The sequence below is a fragment of the Clarias gariepinus genome, chromosome 26, assembly GCF_024256425.1.
Source record: "Clarias gariepinus isolate MV-2021 ecotype Netherlands chromosome 26, CGAR_prim_01v2, whole genome shotgun sequence".
In the NCBI taxonomy this organism is placed as follows: domain Eukaryota; kingdom Metazoa; phylum Chordata; class Actinopteri; order Siluriformes; family Clariidae; genus Clarias; species Clarias gariepinus.
In genome coordinates, this window is record NC_071125.1 from 3,958,823 (window position 1) to 3,976,268 (window position 17,446).

The following is a 17,446-nucleotide window of genomic DNA, read 5'->3' on the forward strand; positions in this document are numbered from 1 at the left end:
CGACTGTCCCGAAGTTAGCAAACAGTTTAAACTAAAAGCACTTCAACTTTTACACGATGGAGATACAGTTTTTACTGACCCTGCTGACGTTTTGCCATCCGTAACACCAACATGTTTTCTTTTTAAGCCCTAATTGCATTACTACATTATATCACTACAACAAAACCTAATATGATCATCCAAACTTGTCATTATCACCTCTTTAGGTCTTCACAACCTATGAGCTGTTGAGTATAATAACATCGTAATTTTAGTCGAACTAAATCCTTTTCCAGGTAATCACTGTTGCCACACATACAGTATCTACAGTAGCTTGTGAAATCTTCTCCATGATGCACTACCAGAATCACTAGCATAAAAATTTATGGCAAACACATTGTGGAATTTTTTTTTTTTTAACCAACACAATGGGAAAAATCTTGGGATTCCCAAGTCATTATGGCCTTTCAATCTGGAGCCTGTCCCAGGGAACTGGAGTCTATCCCAGTGTACAAGGCGAAGTAGATGGTTTGCCAACACATCACTCGGCACAAGCACACACACTCGGACACTCAATCGTAAAGTACGAGCAAACACCAATCAGCCTACACCGCATGTCTTTGGAGTGTGTAGCCGGAGACAACCCACTGAGCACAGAGAAGGCATGCAAACTCCATGCACATAGACGGGAGGCGAGATTCAAACCCCCAACCCTCGACACCATTTTGTTTATGGTTTTTATGTTGTTCGTGTCTACAAATAACTGATTTGTGTTGTGGTTCAAACCCTCTTTGCTAGTAAACTTTGTCTCAGAAACCGCTGCAGACCTCAAACCAAGTTCTGCCTCATGGTTGTTGTAAAATCACCCACCGCACCTTTAATTTCATTCCATCACATACATACGGAGAAAGAAATAAACGTCTGTGAAATGTGAAATGGATGTCCCGGTGTACACAATAAGCTCACACTAAAATGAAAAATGCTCTGAAATCGAGATGGAAGCGATGGACCTTACAGATTTATGCCTTTTGGATTTGCAAGTACGTCTTCTTAGTTGCATATTGTTATGAGAACGCTGATAACGGCGAGACAAACGCGGTGTCATATGCCTCCATCCATCCATTTATAGCAGTCGACTGCGAAGACAGAGCGCGGCGTGATGCGAATAGATGTTTGGTGTAATTTCAACTGCCATCAATCTTTCATTAAGAGACCCATATGGAAGAATTGGCTTCGCTGAAGAAGAGATTCTTCTTCAGCAAGTCTTTATAAAGTTAAATAATGTCATCAATCAATCAAACGAGCGCTACGGCCCCTGAGGATTTGCATTCAGCAACTACCAGACAGCACATTCAAATTCTCTAACCTGATTTCGTGTTGCATTTTTAATCTGATTGGTCAGAAGGTGTTAACTGATTTGCTATATCAGCACAGCTCCGACAGTTTCTGCCAACTATATTTAATTGCGACAGCAGATTTTTTTTTTTTTACATGTCAGCTTTTTAAAAGCAACACCTCACTCATGGGAACATGGGAACTCATAATGAACAGATAAAAACGTGCTCTTATTTAATAAAGAAAAAAACGTTTAATTACAGTTTAGTGAGTTTTACTATAAGAAGGTGTTTACTCACTCACTCATTCTCTATACCGCTTATCCTGGAAGCCTGAAGCGTATCCCATGGGACTCGGGCGCAAGGTCGGGTACATCCTGGATGGGGTCCCAAACCGCGATGGATCGGGACCTTGTCCAGGATGTACCCCACCTCATGGCCCAAGTCCCATAAGATAGTCTTCAAGCTTCCCATGACCGCGTATAGGGAGAAGTGACTATATGTCAAGGTGTATCATACAGTATCACTTCATAGTTGATTATTACTTAACCCACAGCACTGGTAAATTGTCTAATCTGATTGGTCAGAAGGTGTTGATTAATCGATGATAAAAGTGTCCCAGAAAGTTCTCAACTACATCTTCGCTCAGAACATTCTGAATCAATGAATGTCATGAAAGTCAAATATCATTTCCAAATAAATTGAAATGAGACCGTGCCCAACATCTATCCCTGAGCCAAAGCACTCAGGTGCCTATTAAAATTTTGGAAAAATATAAGAGGAGAAAAAAGGTAAAAAAGACGGATTGGGGGTTGAGTGGGGGGGCAGGCTTCCCCGCCGTTGCGCTGCGATTAAAATGCAAAATTTCTTCGAGGCTTTTCCGAGCTGCAATGTCATGAATGATGGAAAAGCAGAACCGACTCTGACAATCCCTGATCAGGCTCTGATAGATATAATAACGCAAATATAATAACTCGGTGAGTCACAATAGATAACGGTCTTAATGGATGATGGAAATGGTGTTTTTCTGGATTAAATACTGAAGTGATGTCTGACAGAAGGAATCGCTCAGGAATTAAAAGTTCTAAAAACAAAAACGCATGCATATACAGTATCTGTGGGAAGTTTGAGTTTTTGCCACGGCGCCGTTTCTCATTTTCAGCAGACCCTGCCTTTTTTGGTAATACCTTCTCTGAAGGAGCGCGCAAACATCAGTGCGTTTTACAGCACCCCTAATAATAGCTTGATGTATGATGTTAAAGCCCGGGGGGAAAAGGTGGAATTAGCTACAATGTGTGTGCTGTGCGCTCATCGGTTATGCATGCCAACCCTGCCAGACTTTTTTCGCATCTATTTATTTGGCAAATGCTTCCATCCAAGGCAGCTAACAGGTTGGATATGATCTGATCCAACTGAGTAGCTGTGAGTTAAAGAAATATCCAGAAAAAAAAAAAAAAATCGTTTCACATATTTTCTCTATTTCCAAGGACATCTGGTTTGCTTCTGTAGTTAACACTGAAGGTATAAGACTAATGGTAAAAAGATCAATTGTCGCCACATTCAGTACCACACAAGACACTGTGGCATAATTTCAACTTTAAACATGAACAAAACTTTAGTGACTTAAGTTAAGTAAGGAATTAAATTACATGGGAACGTGCCGTTGTAAGAAAATAATCAATGACGGACTAACGGTATGCAGCACCAGGCATTGAGAACCTACTTCTAGTACATCATCTCAATTTATTTCAATTTGTTTTTCATCTGCAGTACAGATTACTGTAGTTCCTGTATTCGCTTATGTCATAGCAGCTGTAAACAGCCATTCTCATACAAACCTCTTTTATTCATTTTTCTCACCTAAGCAGCGGTTATACTTTTTTGTTGTTGTTAAAAAACAAATTTTTGTTTAAACTGTTTATTGTCAGACTTAAATTATATGAAGCCATACACGTCCCTGTGAGCGAGCTGTTACTATAGAAACAGGTTTTATCTCAAAGCAATGACATTGGAGACTCATAAACGCTAAACAGATAACGTTGAATGCAGTTCTTACGAGTACATAAATATAAAACTGTGTTTTTTGCACCACCGTTTTAGCATTTTGTAAGATGGGACATTTTCACATGGCCATGGGTATAGCTAAGAAATGAAAGCAATAGAAAAAGCATTTTCTATCCCTAGGGGAATAGATGTACTGTATAGTATATGCGATCACCCATAACATTAAAATCATATTAATGTAAAACCGACCTAGGTTTTGGGTTCCCCTTGTGCCACCAGGGCAGTTGTAGCCCCTTGGGGCATGGCTCGGCTGCGTCTCTGGCTAGTGTGCTGGGGTGACCGGCACCAAAACACTGGCAGCATATCCTTTAAGTGCTGCGGGTCAATGAGTGACGCCCCATGGATCAGACTTGGTTTTCTGGGGAATCCCATGGGAGCTCATTTAAATTGGAACCTGGGTAATTTGAAGATCAGGTAGGTGGCCTTGTGTTTTTTGCCTGGTGGGTCTTGTGTGTGGTGCGCTGTGGTGGGCTTGGCAGTCTTGTGCCATTATATCATAGGCAGCAATAACTTATTTTTGCGTTTTGTTCTGCATTGACGGACCAGACGGACTTGCCTTTGGTCCCCCTGGGTATGGGTGAGCCTTGGGTGCCAATGACCCTGTTATCAAGTTACTGGTATGTTATAATATTAATAATAACAAAAAACCGGTGATATAAAATTGTCTTTACAAAGTACTTATATTTCAATTAGTCCATAAAAAGAGCAAATCTGAGCTACAGTACCTGACAATTCATATGTGTGCCATTAAAAAAAATGAAGAACTTGAAGTATTAAACACGATGCTGTACAATCTGCTGATGCACATTAATACTTCAAATTCACACCTGCTGAATATTTTCCCCCAAAGTACAAAGTCTATCTGCATCTTAGGGCGAGAGAAATCTAATACGGTCACGACAGCCGGACATCATTTTCAAAGTCAGCGCTTACCGTCTGTCCCTGAACTAAAGCACTCAGCAGAGGCCCGTTTCATTTTGGAGGAATGTGAGGAATAAAAATTTTGCTGAGTTCAGACCCCCTTCAAACAAGTGAAGGAAACTATTTTCTTAAACTGTTTGGATGCCATCTTATTCCCATTGGCGCTTCAAGCAGTGGGTTTACTCACAGGTAATAAACTTGTTTGGGGCCATTCCGTTGAGTTAGTATAAGGGCCTGGGGCCTGCCAGGCTTTCAGCCATGTTTACATCCATCTTGAAAACTTAGGCCTGACTTTTTTTTAACGAGGTCTGTACTAAAAGTAATGCATAAGTGGGCAGGTGACATAAGTGGGTGACCTACATATTAACTGATATACAGGAGTTTCTTCAAATTGCATATGTTGGTAGAGTAACTCTTCCTCTATAGCAGCTCTTCTGCCTTCTCTTCCAATATTGAGTTATTCATGAAGGTTAGGTGCAGGCTGTCCAACATCCACAGTAGGCTACAGGATGTTTACAGTGGTGACACCATAGATAAGAGCAATGTGTCCATATGGATGAAGAAGTTTAAAAAGGGGAACCAGTCTTGAAAATAACCAACTCAGTGGGAGACTATCACCAGTGGCATTCTCAAATGCTGGGTTCAAAAGGTTGTGTTCAACAATAGTGCGAACGCATTAAATGTCATGGAGACTATGTTGAGTAATACCTTTTTTTTTTTACAGACAGAGTTACTACCAATGTGTGCAATTTGTACAACCTATGTAGTACCTTTTGGTACTACCCTTGTAAAAAAAAATGCAGTTTTGCCAAGGTTAGCCCGTTTCCACAGGAAAGCCAAAGTTGTAGAACTAAAGTGCAATACACATCCAAAGTACACAGATGATGGGCCAACATCAGATCGGTACATGGGCTGTAATACATTAAAAAATAGTGGAAAAACTGACTGGTCAACCACTGTTCTAGCTGCACCCTCACCGGCATCACCTATCTAATATTGTCTAGCAATGTGCAGCAAGAGGCAGATCTCAAGCAATGCAAGTAGGCAGACATGTCCCATCTTCATTCGCCAAGAACACAGGAGTCCCCAGGGTTGTATATTGGGTCCCCTGCTATACTTACTGTGCACATGACTCACACATCTGGCCACTTCCAAAACCTAGAGAACCGCTGTCAGGCGAACAAACTCCTCCAGAGAAGTTGACACTGGACTTCAGAACAAGGCAGAAGAGAAGCTACCACCCCAACCTCCCCCCCGCCCTTTTAAATCATCAGAGCCCCAGTGGAGAGAGTGAACAGTTTCCGCTTTCTTGGTGTTCAGGTCACGTAGGACCTGTCATGGTCTTGTCACAATAACACCGTGGTAAAGAAGGCCAGTTTTAACTGCCCTCTAAAATGCTAGGGAACATTTAGACCAATATCCTGGTACAGTACTACTATTATATATTAGCATTTTCATTTCACTACAATTACCTCAGCCTGATTTCGCACTGAACATTTTATTTGGCTTTAATGGGGATTAGATTCATGGGTCCCGTTAGATTACTTAGGGATTATATTAGGGATTTTTGAATCCTCTATAACAACACTCGAACCTGATAGATTCAGAGATATCTGCCGTCCATCAGGAACAACACGTTTAATATTATACACCCCTGCAAAATTTGTACTGGATCACTATGATTTACTTCCCTGAAAGCAAGAGCCAAAGAAATATTTTTGTCAAATGTAAAGAATAAAAAAAAAAAACAATGTTACTTGTGAACGAGCAAAAAAATTAAATAAAAGAGCATTGACTCAGGCATTTTGGCCCTTACTGAATGAGAGTCTGGTGGATAGTCTCTTTCTGTGTCTTTGTTACCTGTGAATTAAATCGCAGTTGGCACACGTTGCAGGAGACGTGTTTCCTTTTAGACAAAGGAGAAATGCCAAGTGTGTGATGCAGGACTGCTTTCTGAACCGGGTCCATCTGCAGGAGCAACAGGAAGAGACAGACAGAGACACAGGGAGAGACAGAGAGACAGAAAGAGAGTCTAATTAACATCACAGCAGTGGATAGTCATCCAGCAAAGAGATAAAAATGAGCTCGGGGGTTTCTTGACAGAAAAACAGCTGTGCGGAGTGTGAAAATATATTCGGCTGGAGAACATTACGTGTCCCGGCGCCACCTTATACTGTAGCTGGCTGTGCATTAGTTGCAGTGAGTCGAAAATCTAAATTTTACACCCTGACCCTGATTCAAGATTGTTGTGTAAAACTAAATGTACTAACTTAATAACACCAACAAGAGACAAAAAAAAGTCACTTCTTGTTTATGTTCCTAACTAACTAAGGAAAGCACCAAATTGTTCATAGAAGTTTTAACGTATTTAATATTTAACCTTTTAAGGTTATTTAACAGGGTGGAACGGTGGTGTAGTGGTTGGCACTGTCGCCTTGCACCTCCAGGGTCCGGGTTTGATTCCCGTCTCTGTGTGCATGGAGTTTGCATGTTCTCCCCGTGTGTGCTTTGTGGGTTTCCTGTAGGTACTCTGGTTTCCTCCCACAGCCCAAAGACTTTCAGATATGGCTAATTGTGTGTGTCGTTTTGTGTGTGTGTGCCCTGCGATGGATTGGCACCCTGTCCAGGGTTTACCCAGCCTCATGCCCTTAGTCTCCTGGGATAGGCTCCAGGCCCTACATGACCCTAAATACAGGATAAAGTGGTACAGATGAGAGGTGAAAGGTTATTTGACCTTCTTTAGGTTTTTCTAACAGTGTAAAAGCTTTCTGCATGAAATAGTCATCAGTATAGTAGACCTTTCTGGTTTCTCAGGTAACACGAGAACCTTTATATATGTTTTTCTTTTTAACTTCTTTTATCGTCATAACTTTGAAAGCGCAGGTTACGAACAAGATCCGTTCCAAAGTCTTCTCTTTTTAGGATGCATATGGTTCATATTTAACATCGGTTAGTTAAACGTCTAGCATGGCCCAGCATATGGTCCACATTTTACGTTTTAAATTTCAATATAAAACATTTAAGAAACACTTTCAAACATCTTAAACGTAATAATACAGTACATAATAACAATCATAACTTTTCCAATGACCGATTGCGTTTCATGTCTTTCCAATCTCCTTATTATTCATACTTTTTTTTCAATCATGTTTTGCTACAATCTGTAAATAAATGTGACGACATTCAATGTATTTTCACTTGCTAAGATTACATTTTTTACACTGTACACTTCCCAACATTGAATGGAACTATAAATGGTTAAACAAAGTGGATGGATGAAGAAAAATTATATTGCTGGCAAAGCCAAATGTTATAAGAGCAAATGGACGGAAATACATCAGGATTTGCGGCTCTACAATAGCACACTAAGCAAATAAATACCCAGGAATTTTTTTTTTTTTTTTTTTTGTAATTAAGTAAGAGTACAAATAATAAATTTGTCAAATAAAAGTCAAAGAAGGTCAATTCCTCAAGTATCCCAACCCACACCCACCCCCGGATGACATTAAGTCGCTAAACTCCATCATCAAGTTCACGCATGCAGATTGAAACAGATATTTACAAAGAGGATTCCTGGACTGTGAGATAAGACTTTCACAGTATCATTAGCTTCATAGCTTCAGTCCAAAACTAAAGTGAAGTGAATATCAAATACCAGACATGTCTTGCTTGATCCACTACATTTGGCTTAAAGAGAAAATTAGATGAATTCGATTCGTCATTACGGCATTTCTTTATCCATGTCCCTCGGCTTGTTATTTGATTCTCTTCCGCTCTGGGTAAAAGTGTCTGCTGAATGAATAAATGCGAAACATCATCATGTACTGCAGGCATATTCCATTTCATAAGTAATATAGAATCATTTATTCGTTTCATATCACGTCTCATCCTGAATGAGAGTGCACCTGGCCACTCAGCGAGAGCCGTTCGGGTTTTAATGGGAAACCGAAACACTCCGCAGGTGCCTGTTTGCGGTGATAAGCTTCCGTCGTGCGAGACGAAATGGTGGTGATGTTCTCACTCATTGCTCCCACTGCTGCCAAACTGCAATCGTCCTGCTCGTAATTTTGGCCTCTAACAGCCGTCAGCCTCCTTCTTTAATCTTGTCAGATGCGATCAGTGTGTGGACAGGAGGTCGAGCATGTCCTGTCCTAATGTGAACACGACGGATTTGGGGATTGATCATTTTACAGCGTTAAAGGAATAACCCACCCTGAACAAATCGCATGCTAATATTTAGGTTAAACATAAGCTTTGATGGAATATAAGATCCATGAGCTTTAATGGAATGTACATAAGATCCAATTTAGGGTCGATATAAATGTTTTAAACTTCTTTCAGCTAACCATCAATGCATCATCACCGCTTTTCCGGTGACGGGTTCCAGTCTTAGCCAGGCAACTTGGGGTACAAGGTGCGGTACGTATGTCCTGGGTGGGGTCCATTACAGTGCACAAGTACACACACACATACACCCAATCATAAACTACGGGGAAATATGGAAATTAGCTCACTCCACATGTCTTTGTGCCGGAACTTGGAAAAAAATCCACCAACGGCTTTCTACATCTCCCATAATACCAATCTATTCACCTGCTAAAGCCTTCACTTCTTTTGTTATTTACGCTGTCCAACTTCCAAAAGATGCACTTTACACGCTCCGCCAATGTCAGAGTCAGAGTCCAACGTCTGCACTACTTCTATATTCGTTTTCTCGTTTACATGATTTGAACGTCGCTGGAAAACGGTAAATGAGACGATAAGATATTTCTTTAAAACCCAACTGTTTGCTGCGTTTCAGGTTCAACTCGTCCTTCATCTTCATTTAGTTCCACCTTAAAATCGCACCCTTTAGCACACCAGCTAGAGCGGATACCATGTGGATCACTATCGAATTGATTAATCAGTTTCAGTCGGGGAGCAGCGTTAATAGGATGCTAAAAGCAGCTCATATTGGAACCATATGGCTTTCTGTGGAACGAGCTACAGACTCTTAAAGAAAAAAAGGGTTACATGATATAAGAGCCACATAAATCCCCAGCATGGCTTCAAACGATTCAGAGACAGAATGGTAAATCTGTGGAGGAGCATAAGGAAGCAGCACGGGCCAGACGCATTCTGAGGAACGGGAATTATCTTAAAAAGGGGGGATTAATATAGATGGAGTGAGTAAGAGAAAAAAAAAATAGAGATAAAGAGAAAGGGAGGGAGAAATGGATAGAGTGACTGTGTGAGGAAAAAAAGAAACATCTGTAAGGAGCAAGAGCGTGAGAATGCCTCCTGACGTTTACCCCAAACACGTCGTTTTTCTTCTTTTTTTGCGAGTAAACAGATAAATTCCAATTTGTATCTTGATCGTCGGGATTTTGCTAGCTAGTCTGGTGTACAGTTTTTTTAAGTTTTAAGTCTGTGATAAAGCCAAAGCTAAGAAGCCAACTAGGAAATGTAAAGGCAGCGCAAGCTAGCAACTTTAGTGGCGTAATGGATCGGAGTTGATCTGTGATCTGTATTGATTGGTTCGGCTCATGTGAACCATGGATTAATTGCAAAGTTTATCCATCATAGTGTAAAACAAAATTAAAAAAAGGTTCCTTAAGATATTATATTTGGGCCCATTCATGAACGGAAAAAAAAAAAAAAAGGGGTCCTGCAGACCATGGTTGCCAGATAATACTGAATAAATCCCCCTACTACTGAAAAATTATAATTTTAGTGAGTTAAAATATCTTTAGTCAAATTTATCTCAAATTTTTCAATATTAAATTATCAGCGCCCAAAGACAAGATAATTAAAAAAAAATTATTGTTTGTTTGATTGTTCGCGGTGCAAAAAACTCTCAGCACCTTAGCAAGTAAAATATTCCTAAAGCTAGCCTAATCTATTTATATATATTTTTTTAAATAATCCAATACAAGAATAAAAATCTTATTTCTTGAGAAATGTTACCAAAATTGCAAGCGAACTTGACGGCACGTTGGTTAAGTTAAGTTGGTTAACTTATAGATAGGTTTGGGTAGATTTTTGAGGTTTTGGCTCGAGAATATTTCACTTGTTAAGATGCCATTTTTTGCAGTGCTATTGGCAGTTCATTGGACTTCTTTAAACAAATAAAGGCTTAAAAATGACCTGCAAATGTAACATTTTTCTAGACATAAGCTCAATAATCTGTGCACAGGTTGATATTATAAAAATTTTTTTTTAACCTTTTCTTTCTTTTGTTAGCCCAAAAGATGATCCGATCCTTGACCAAAAATCCTGATACGATCCAAGGCGTGAGATTTGTGATCCAATGCAGCTCGACTATTGCAAACGAGGCTGCATTCTTAATTCCTTATATGGGCGATGGAAAAGTGTAGCGCCCCTTTGCAAAACTAGATAAATCCATCAAATAAATCTTGAGTAAATCAATTAAGAACCTTTGTACTTAAAATTTTAGAGTTGAGCAAAAACTGTGCTTGCACGGGTCCTATCATGTAAACACACAAATGTTGCAGCACAATTTGTAAACTTGAATTGGTTATTCAAATGGGAGCACGCAAATTGATGTCATCCAAAAAAAGCAGAAATCAGACATAAATAAAAAGCAGAAATCATGCCAAGACTGAGCTCTCATGCTCGCACCTGCAATTACATTGAAAAAAAAAATAGCCAGAAGCTCTAGTGTAAATATAACAACGTCAATATGTTCTTTGGTTGGAAAGATCAGCAACCAATCCAACAAAAAGCTGAAATGTTACTGTACATATTTAAGTAACCAGGCGAAATTAGAATGTTAATAAAATTAAACCGTTTTTTTTTTTTTTTGTACTAAATAGAGTGATCCACGGCTGCAAAGAGCTCCAGGAGACCACATTTTAAAAATGCATGAGCTGTAAATATTGCAAATTAAGGTTAAACAAACTTCGTGCGAGCACTAGATGTGCAATTAACTCTTTTTAATAGATGTGAGTAATAAAAGCACCCTGCCTCAGGCATCTCTGAGTTTTTTATTCCTGCCACTGAAAGTGAAGGCCGTCTTTTCAGGTATGAATGAAGCGGAGCTGAAGCACGAGGGACGGCATTAATCAGCGTTAACCTTCTAATGTAACAGAGGTGAATTGCAGAGATAGTTTAAGGTAATATGGCATTAAAAATGTACCGGTGAAAGTCTTGGTTCTTTTTTCTGCAGAGAAATACAGTGATAAGTATTTATTACCCCGCATTTGGTATAAAACAAAAACGCTGACAGATAAACAGCATCCCTGAAGGTTGTATCTTTATAATTAAGAACTGAGAATAATGAAAAGTATCATGATTACCCTTTATAAACAGTTATCCTACGGCTATGCAACACATTCGGTACGTTTTTATGCAAGTTGAGTTATAGTTATAGTAACACTAGGACATTTAATTGGACTACTGTCCTTGTTCCATTATACAAGCACAGCATGGGAACCAATTTAATAGCTGGAGTTGTACATTTGATAGGTGCTTTACACTTTACTTTTTGTACAATTGCTCGCAATCCCTCATGATTGAGGGCCCTTGGTGGTTTAAACGGTTAAAGCTGTGGGTTACTGATTGGAAGGTCAGAGGGTTAAGGCCCCCACTGTTGAGCCCTTGAGCAAGGCCTTTAACCCCATCTGCTCCTGGAGTGCTATATCCTGGCTGACCCGGCGCTCTGACCCCAGCTTCCTAACTGGGATAAGTGGAAAAAACATAATTCCACTGTGCTCCAAGGTACACGTGACAAATAATTGAATCGTGATATACAAAGACAAATGACACCACCTTTAATCTCTATGCCTGACTTCTGGGTCAAAGCCCATCACAAGAGCTGCAGAACACCTAGGCCACTTTCTGTTATATGTTCAAGTAGTTGACCCCTGTACAGTAGTTCCCATTTGAGGTAGTTCAACTTTGATATTAAGAAGTTAGATTTAGTACGATTTCAGTCTGACTACAGTCGCTGAAAATCAAGAAGGTCATGTTCCTAGCGCACCTGCAAATTGTGAAAAACAGAAAATTTTGTATGCGGTCAAAAAATGCCTGTTTTTATAGTTTAAACCCTTAATATGCTCCCAAAACACTTAAATATGATTGCTTTGTTCTCTCTACAGTACTTAAAAATGTATACAATATTATATTTTATATCAGAATTTGTCAAAATTTACATAAATATTTGTTACAAAATTTGTAAATTATATTGGTCTTAATAGTTTAGCACTAAACACATGATTATATTATATATATTATATTATATTATATTATATTATATTATATTATATTATATTATACTTTACATATTATATATGTCACGAAAAAAAGGCATTAAAAATTTGCAGAGTGAAAAAATGTACGAGGCTGCATTCTTAATTCCTTATATGGGCGATGGAAAAGTGTAGCACCACTTTGCAAAACAAGATAAATGTTGTTTATCTTGAATAGCACTTTGCATTTTTATGCAAAATCGGGGTTTGCGTGAGCAATTATTAGTTAGGTTCTAAAAAAAAAAAAATCTGCTGACTTTGCGGGATCGACTTGTTTTGTGCAGACTGACAGTCGATTACCTGTCATTGTTTCCTTCAAATAGCAATTTGCAGAAAACATGAACATCTACTTTTCATTCATAAGTAGTCTCGATCAGATACAGTATAGAACCTTTTAACATGCTTTCTTTCTGATGTGAGTAAGATCCAGTGGAATCAAAAATGTCATTCATCAACAAGAAACTACAATAACAATAGCCACCTCAAAATATTTATCTGCCATTTGCTATTTTCGATGCGGCATGGTGACTTAGGAGTTAGCACTGTTGCCTTGCACCTCCAGGGTAAGGGTTCGAATCTTACCTCTGGCCTGTGCGCTTAAAGTTTGCATGTTGTCCAAAGTGGCTGAGTGGAGTTTCCAACATTGCCCATTGGGTAAATGGACTGTATGCGCTTGTGCCGCCTTGTGATGCCTTGTGCCCTCGGATTTGCCACACTGGACACAAAATGTAGAATCTACGATACTGCTGCATTATAGTGCAGACAAGATTTAAAATGCAGTTATATAGTGTTTTAATCAGCATTACATAATTTGCCATTACATTTTAATTCCCATATAAAGTTCATTTAGATTTGCTTCTAAAAATTTTAAAGAATGTGCCATGAATGTATAAGAACACAGCAGAGAAACTGTACGCTGCTCTATGCACCGCATGTGGTCTACGTGGCATACAGTACATGAAGCTTCAGGTCTATAAATAAAAGCAAACTGTACTGTTTAACAGCAAAATGAGATAACATCAAAAAAAAAAAAATCCAAATAAAACAAGAAGTATTGCAAAATGATACAGAAAATTTTGTGCATGTTTTCTTTATGTCACATGGGTGTAAAAAGCACAAATGGCAAAATGTTTTATCAAAATTGTTTCGGTTATATTTGTGTGATTTTGCAAAACGCTATAACTCCACCTCCCGTAGTTTTATCATAATGTATAAGTCAGGTTTTAAGGTCATGCTTTGATATACAAGGTCATGCTTTGATATACAAGGTCATGTTTTGATAGTGATTTTTTTTATGAGTCAAACAACAAGTAGTTGCATCAAAGTAAAAACATTTTGTTGCACATAACATCTTTTTTTAATGGCAAAGATTGCAGACGAACTATGTAAACAATACAAAAAACTTTAGTTTACAGCATCATCAGCCTCCTTCTCTACCGGTTTAAGCTTTTATTTCGGGACGAGCTCCTAATTGTTTAACCCACACACAGCTGCTGTGGTGCACAGGAAGTATCATTGTTTTTAAAACTTCTAAAATAAAGTCATATAGCTATTTTCAAAGTAAGTCCGAAAATGGCTTTTATCTCGTTTCGCTGTCAAACTTTTCATATTTCTTTTGTGATTTTCAGGCCAAATTGTATTGAAATGTGTTAAAATATAGTTTCATTTAACAGCTTAGACCAGCCTATTAGAGCAAACACAATTTACTTAATGTGCATGCCTACAAAACCAAAAAGGTAAAACAAACTAGTCATCTGCTATTAAATTTAATATAGTGTCACATCTTCTATTATAACTATTAAAGCGGGCCATTAAGAGAAGATAAATATCCATCATCATTAAAGGCTCAGTGGAATTCTAGGGTATTTTTGAAGTTTAACTAAACCATTTCCCCAAGTCTGGACATGGAAATGATTTCCTTTCCTAAATTCTCCTATCTTCAACCATTGCTTTATTGCTACTTCAAAGCTGAACTAAATGAATAGCATGTTTTACAGATCTCCCCTACCGAGGCGCCGTAATGCCGACGCTTTACGACACTGACGCTTCTCAGCAGGACAACTGCGGAAACGCCGTCAATTTGGTTCGCGACTGAAGCCCCGTTCCCCTCTGTCAGACTGCTGGTGAAAAATAATCAGCCTCCCCGCTGATCCCAGTCATCAGAACCGGAGAGCATCTTGACACATGGTTTCTTTATCCAAAGTAAACGAGTCTATCTTTACCAATGTGAACTTTCCTCGACTCTTTAGAAGGATTAGAAGTCTTGTCTCATCTCATCTGGAGTAACGGGGTCGTTCTTTATCCTGTCAGAAAGACGCTGCTGCGCGACAGAGTGGATCAGAAATGACAGGAGAGTTCATCAATCGTCCCGTCCACGGTGAGAAGGGAGGATGGGAGCTGGACAGAAATCAAACTGGAAGTGGACAATGACGGCAAGGACGGGGGCATAATATGTAAATGACAAAACCTGCTACTGTGCCATTCAGCGTGACGCGTCCTCTTAGGCATGTCCCTGATTGCCCCCTAAATGCAAAATAAAAGAAAAAAGAAAAAAATTCAACAAAAACCTTCGGTTCTAGATCTGGATTATTTTCTACACTTTGAAAAGAATTACAAAACTTCTTAAATGGTGTTGCATTTACATAAGACCCAAAGGAAGTAGGTCAACCCCACAAACACTCTGAAGGCTGAATACAGCAGGGTTCAACAACAAGCACACTTATTACTGACCAAAGTGGAATAAATGACCTGTCACATGTAATACAGGCGCTGTGTTTTGTACAGTTCCGTAGCTCGCATGCATGGGATGAAAGCAGCACACCTATTGATTTTGAACAACCAAAATCTGAATTTCAGATCCACAAAGAAGCATTTGCACAGACAGAATGATGAAGAGCATCAGTTCAAGCAGGGCTGCGTGATCACTGAGGTTTAATTCCTGGCAATGTATGTAAAATGGACTATTTATGTTGCGCTTTTAGTGTATTTTATTCCTGATAAACAACAGCAAAATATGCATCAAACCACACTTGGGATAACAATAACAGACAGGCTACAAATTCGATTCCCAGCTTCGGTGCTTTTTTATGCTACACTGTTAACAACAAAGATAAATCAGTGCAATAAATTTGTGAAATCTTTTGCACTGCCCAGCCAAAGAAAATAAATAAAAACCCACAAAGAGTTTAACTTAGATTATATAACAGTGGTCAATTCATGCTTGAAAATGTTTCCTTATGCTCCCAAAACCACATCTTAACAATCTGAGTCCTGGAATATACCCCGTGCCATCAGGGAAGATAAACACCATGGATGTGATAACCTGGTCATTCAGTACATTCAGGTCGTCAGCTGACTTCATTTTATTGCAACATAACGTTGCTGAGTCTAGACCTGAGCTACTCATCAACACCAGGTCATAACACTGTCTCCATGTACACTACGCATGATGGGTGCATCCCTTCATTCGCTTTCCTTCTTACCCTGACACACCCACCGCTCTGGAATAGGGTCAGTCTGGACTAATCAGATCACATGACCTTTATTCATTGCTCCAAAAGTCCAATCTTTATGCTCCCTAGCAAACTAAAGTCTTTTGTCTGATGAGTCTCACGAACAAGTGGTTTTCTTATGGACACACAGCTGTTTAGTCCCAATCCTGTACTATCCTCCCAGGTATTAATTATGTGTTGGTAATTTCTTAACCCACTTTCAGTCATTTCACATCTCCTTAGTTGTTATCGTTGCTTGATGTAGGCCAATAATTTGACCGCCTCCAGTTTGCATGCTCTTCCTGAGCTTGGTGGGTTTCCTCCATGTACTCTGGTTTCCTTGCAGCTCTGTGGTGGATTGGCACCTTCTCCAGGGGACCCTGCCTAATCCCCAAAATATTCTGGTTTCGGCTCTGAGTACACTCGTTCACACTCTAATACTAGGCCAGGAACAGAGACAGGACTAAAGCAAAGCCGTAGGCATGTGGCATAATAAACAAAAGCACACAGGGAACCCGGAAAACAAAACACATGAGCAGCGACCGTCATGCTGGTAACAGTGACATGTGCCAATTAGGGTAATTCATTCCAGTAACCATAAGCAACGCTGAATAAACACAATGGCATTTAGACCCAGACCCCTGCACAGACTATTTTCTGAGACGATGCCCCTTCTCTCTTTCTTAGCACTGTTATTTGAAGTCTAGTGATTTCTTTCCATCTCAACATGGCAACCTTCGACAAGCCTCAATTTTCCTCCGGGTGCCTCTGTACATGAAAGTAGTTCTGTTACGAAGGCTCGTAAACTTCAAAACAACACCTCTCACCCTGCAAACTACCTCTTTATAGCGCTCCCTCAAGCCAAAGACTGATGAACATTTAATGTCATGCCTTTGGTATATGCAGGATCTATACTTTAACCCAGTGGGAACGCAGCAAGAGCATAAAACGCTGGATGTCTGAGAAGCATCGAGGACTGGCTCAGGGAATAAAAAAAGAGTCAATATCATAAAGATGTGTTTGCTTTTTAAGGATTATGTTTTAAGATCTTAGCTTTTCTTCTTTTCCTTTTCCATTTTTAGCTTTTCCTAGAGATGGTAATAATTAATCATCCACTCGTCAAAATGTATCAACTGATAATGTTTGTTTTGAATAATAATTCTCCTTAACTCAAAAATCTATACATTTTTACCCCTCAAAAGAAAGCAGCTGCAGTTCAAAATTCGAAAGGAAGAATGTAGTGACTTTTAACAAATCTGTCTATGTTTTATCCTATTTTTATTTATTTTCAGTTTCTCATATAATGAAGTGCATCAAGGCAACCAAATGTGCAAAAAACAGTGAAGGGTACGGTTCGTGATTTAAAAATGACAACCTCAAACACCTCAAACAATGCATAAGGTTTTCT

General features: G+C 39.2%; 1 protein-coding gene across 1 annotated transcript in view; it reads right to left on the bottom strand.

Moving 5' to 3' along the window:
- Positions 1-17,446, bottom strand: part of znf385d (zinc finger protein 385D) — a 79,342-nt gene that overhangs the window by 28,906 nt on the left and 32,990 nt on the right. The window contains exon 3 of the mRNA XM_053487492.1: positions 6,159-6,266. Coding sequence (XP_053343467.1) covers positions 6,159-6,266 — 108 coding nt within the window. The remainder of the gene's footprint in view (positions 1-6,158; positions 6,267-17,446) is intronic.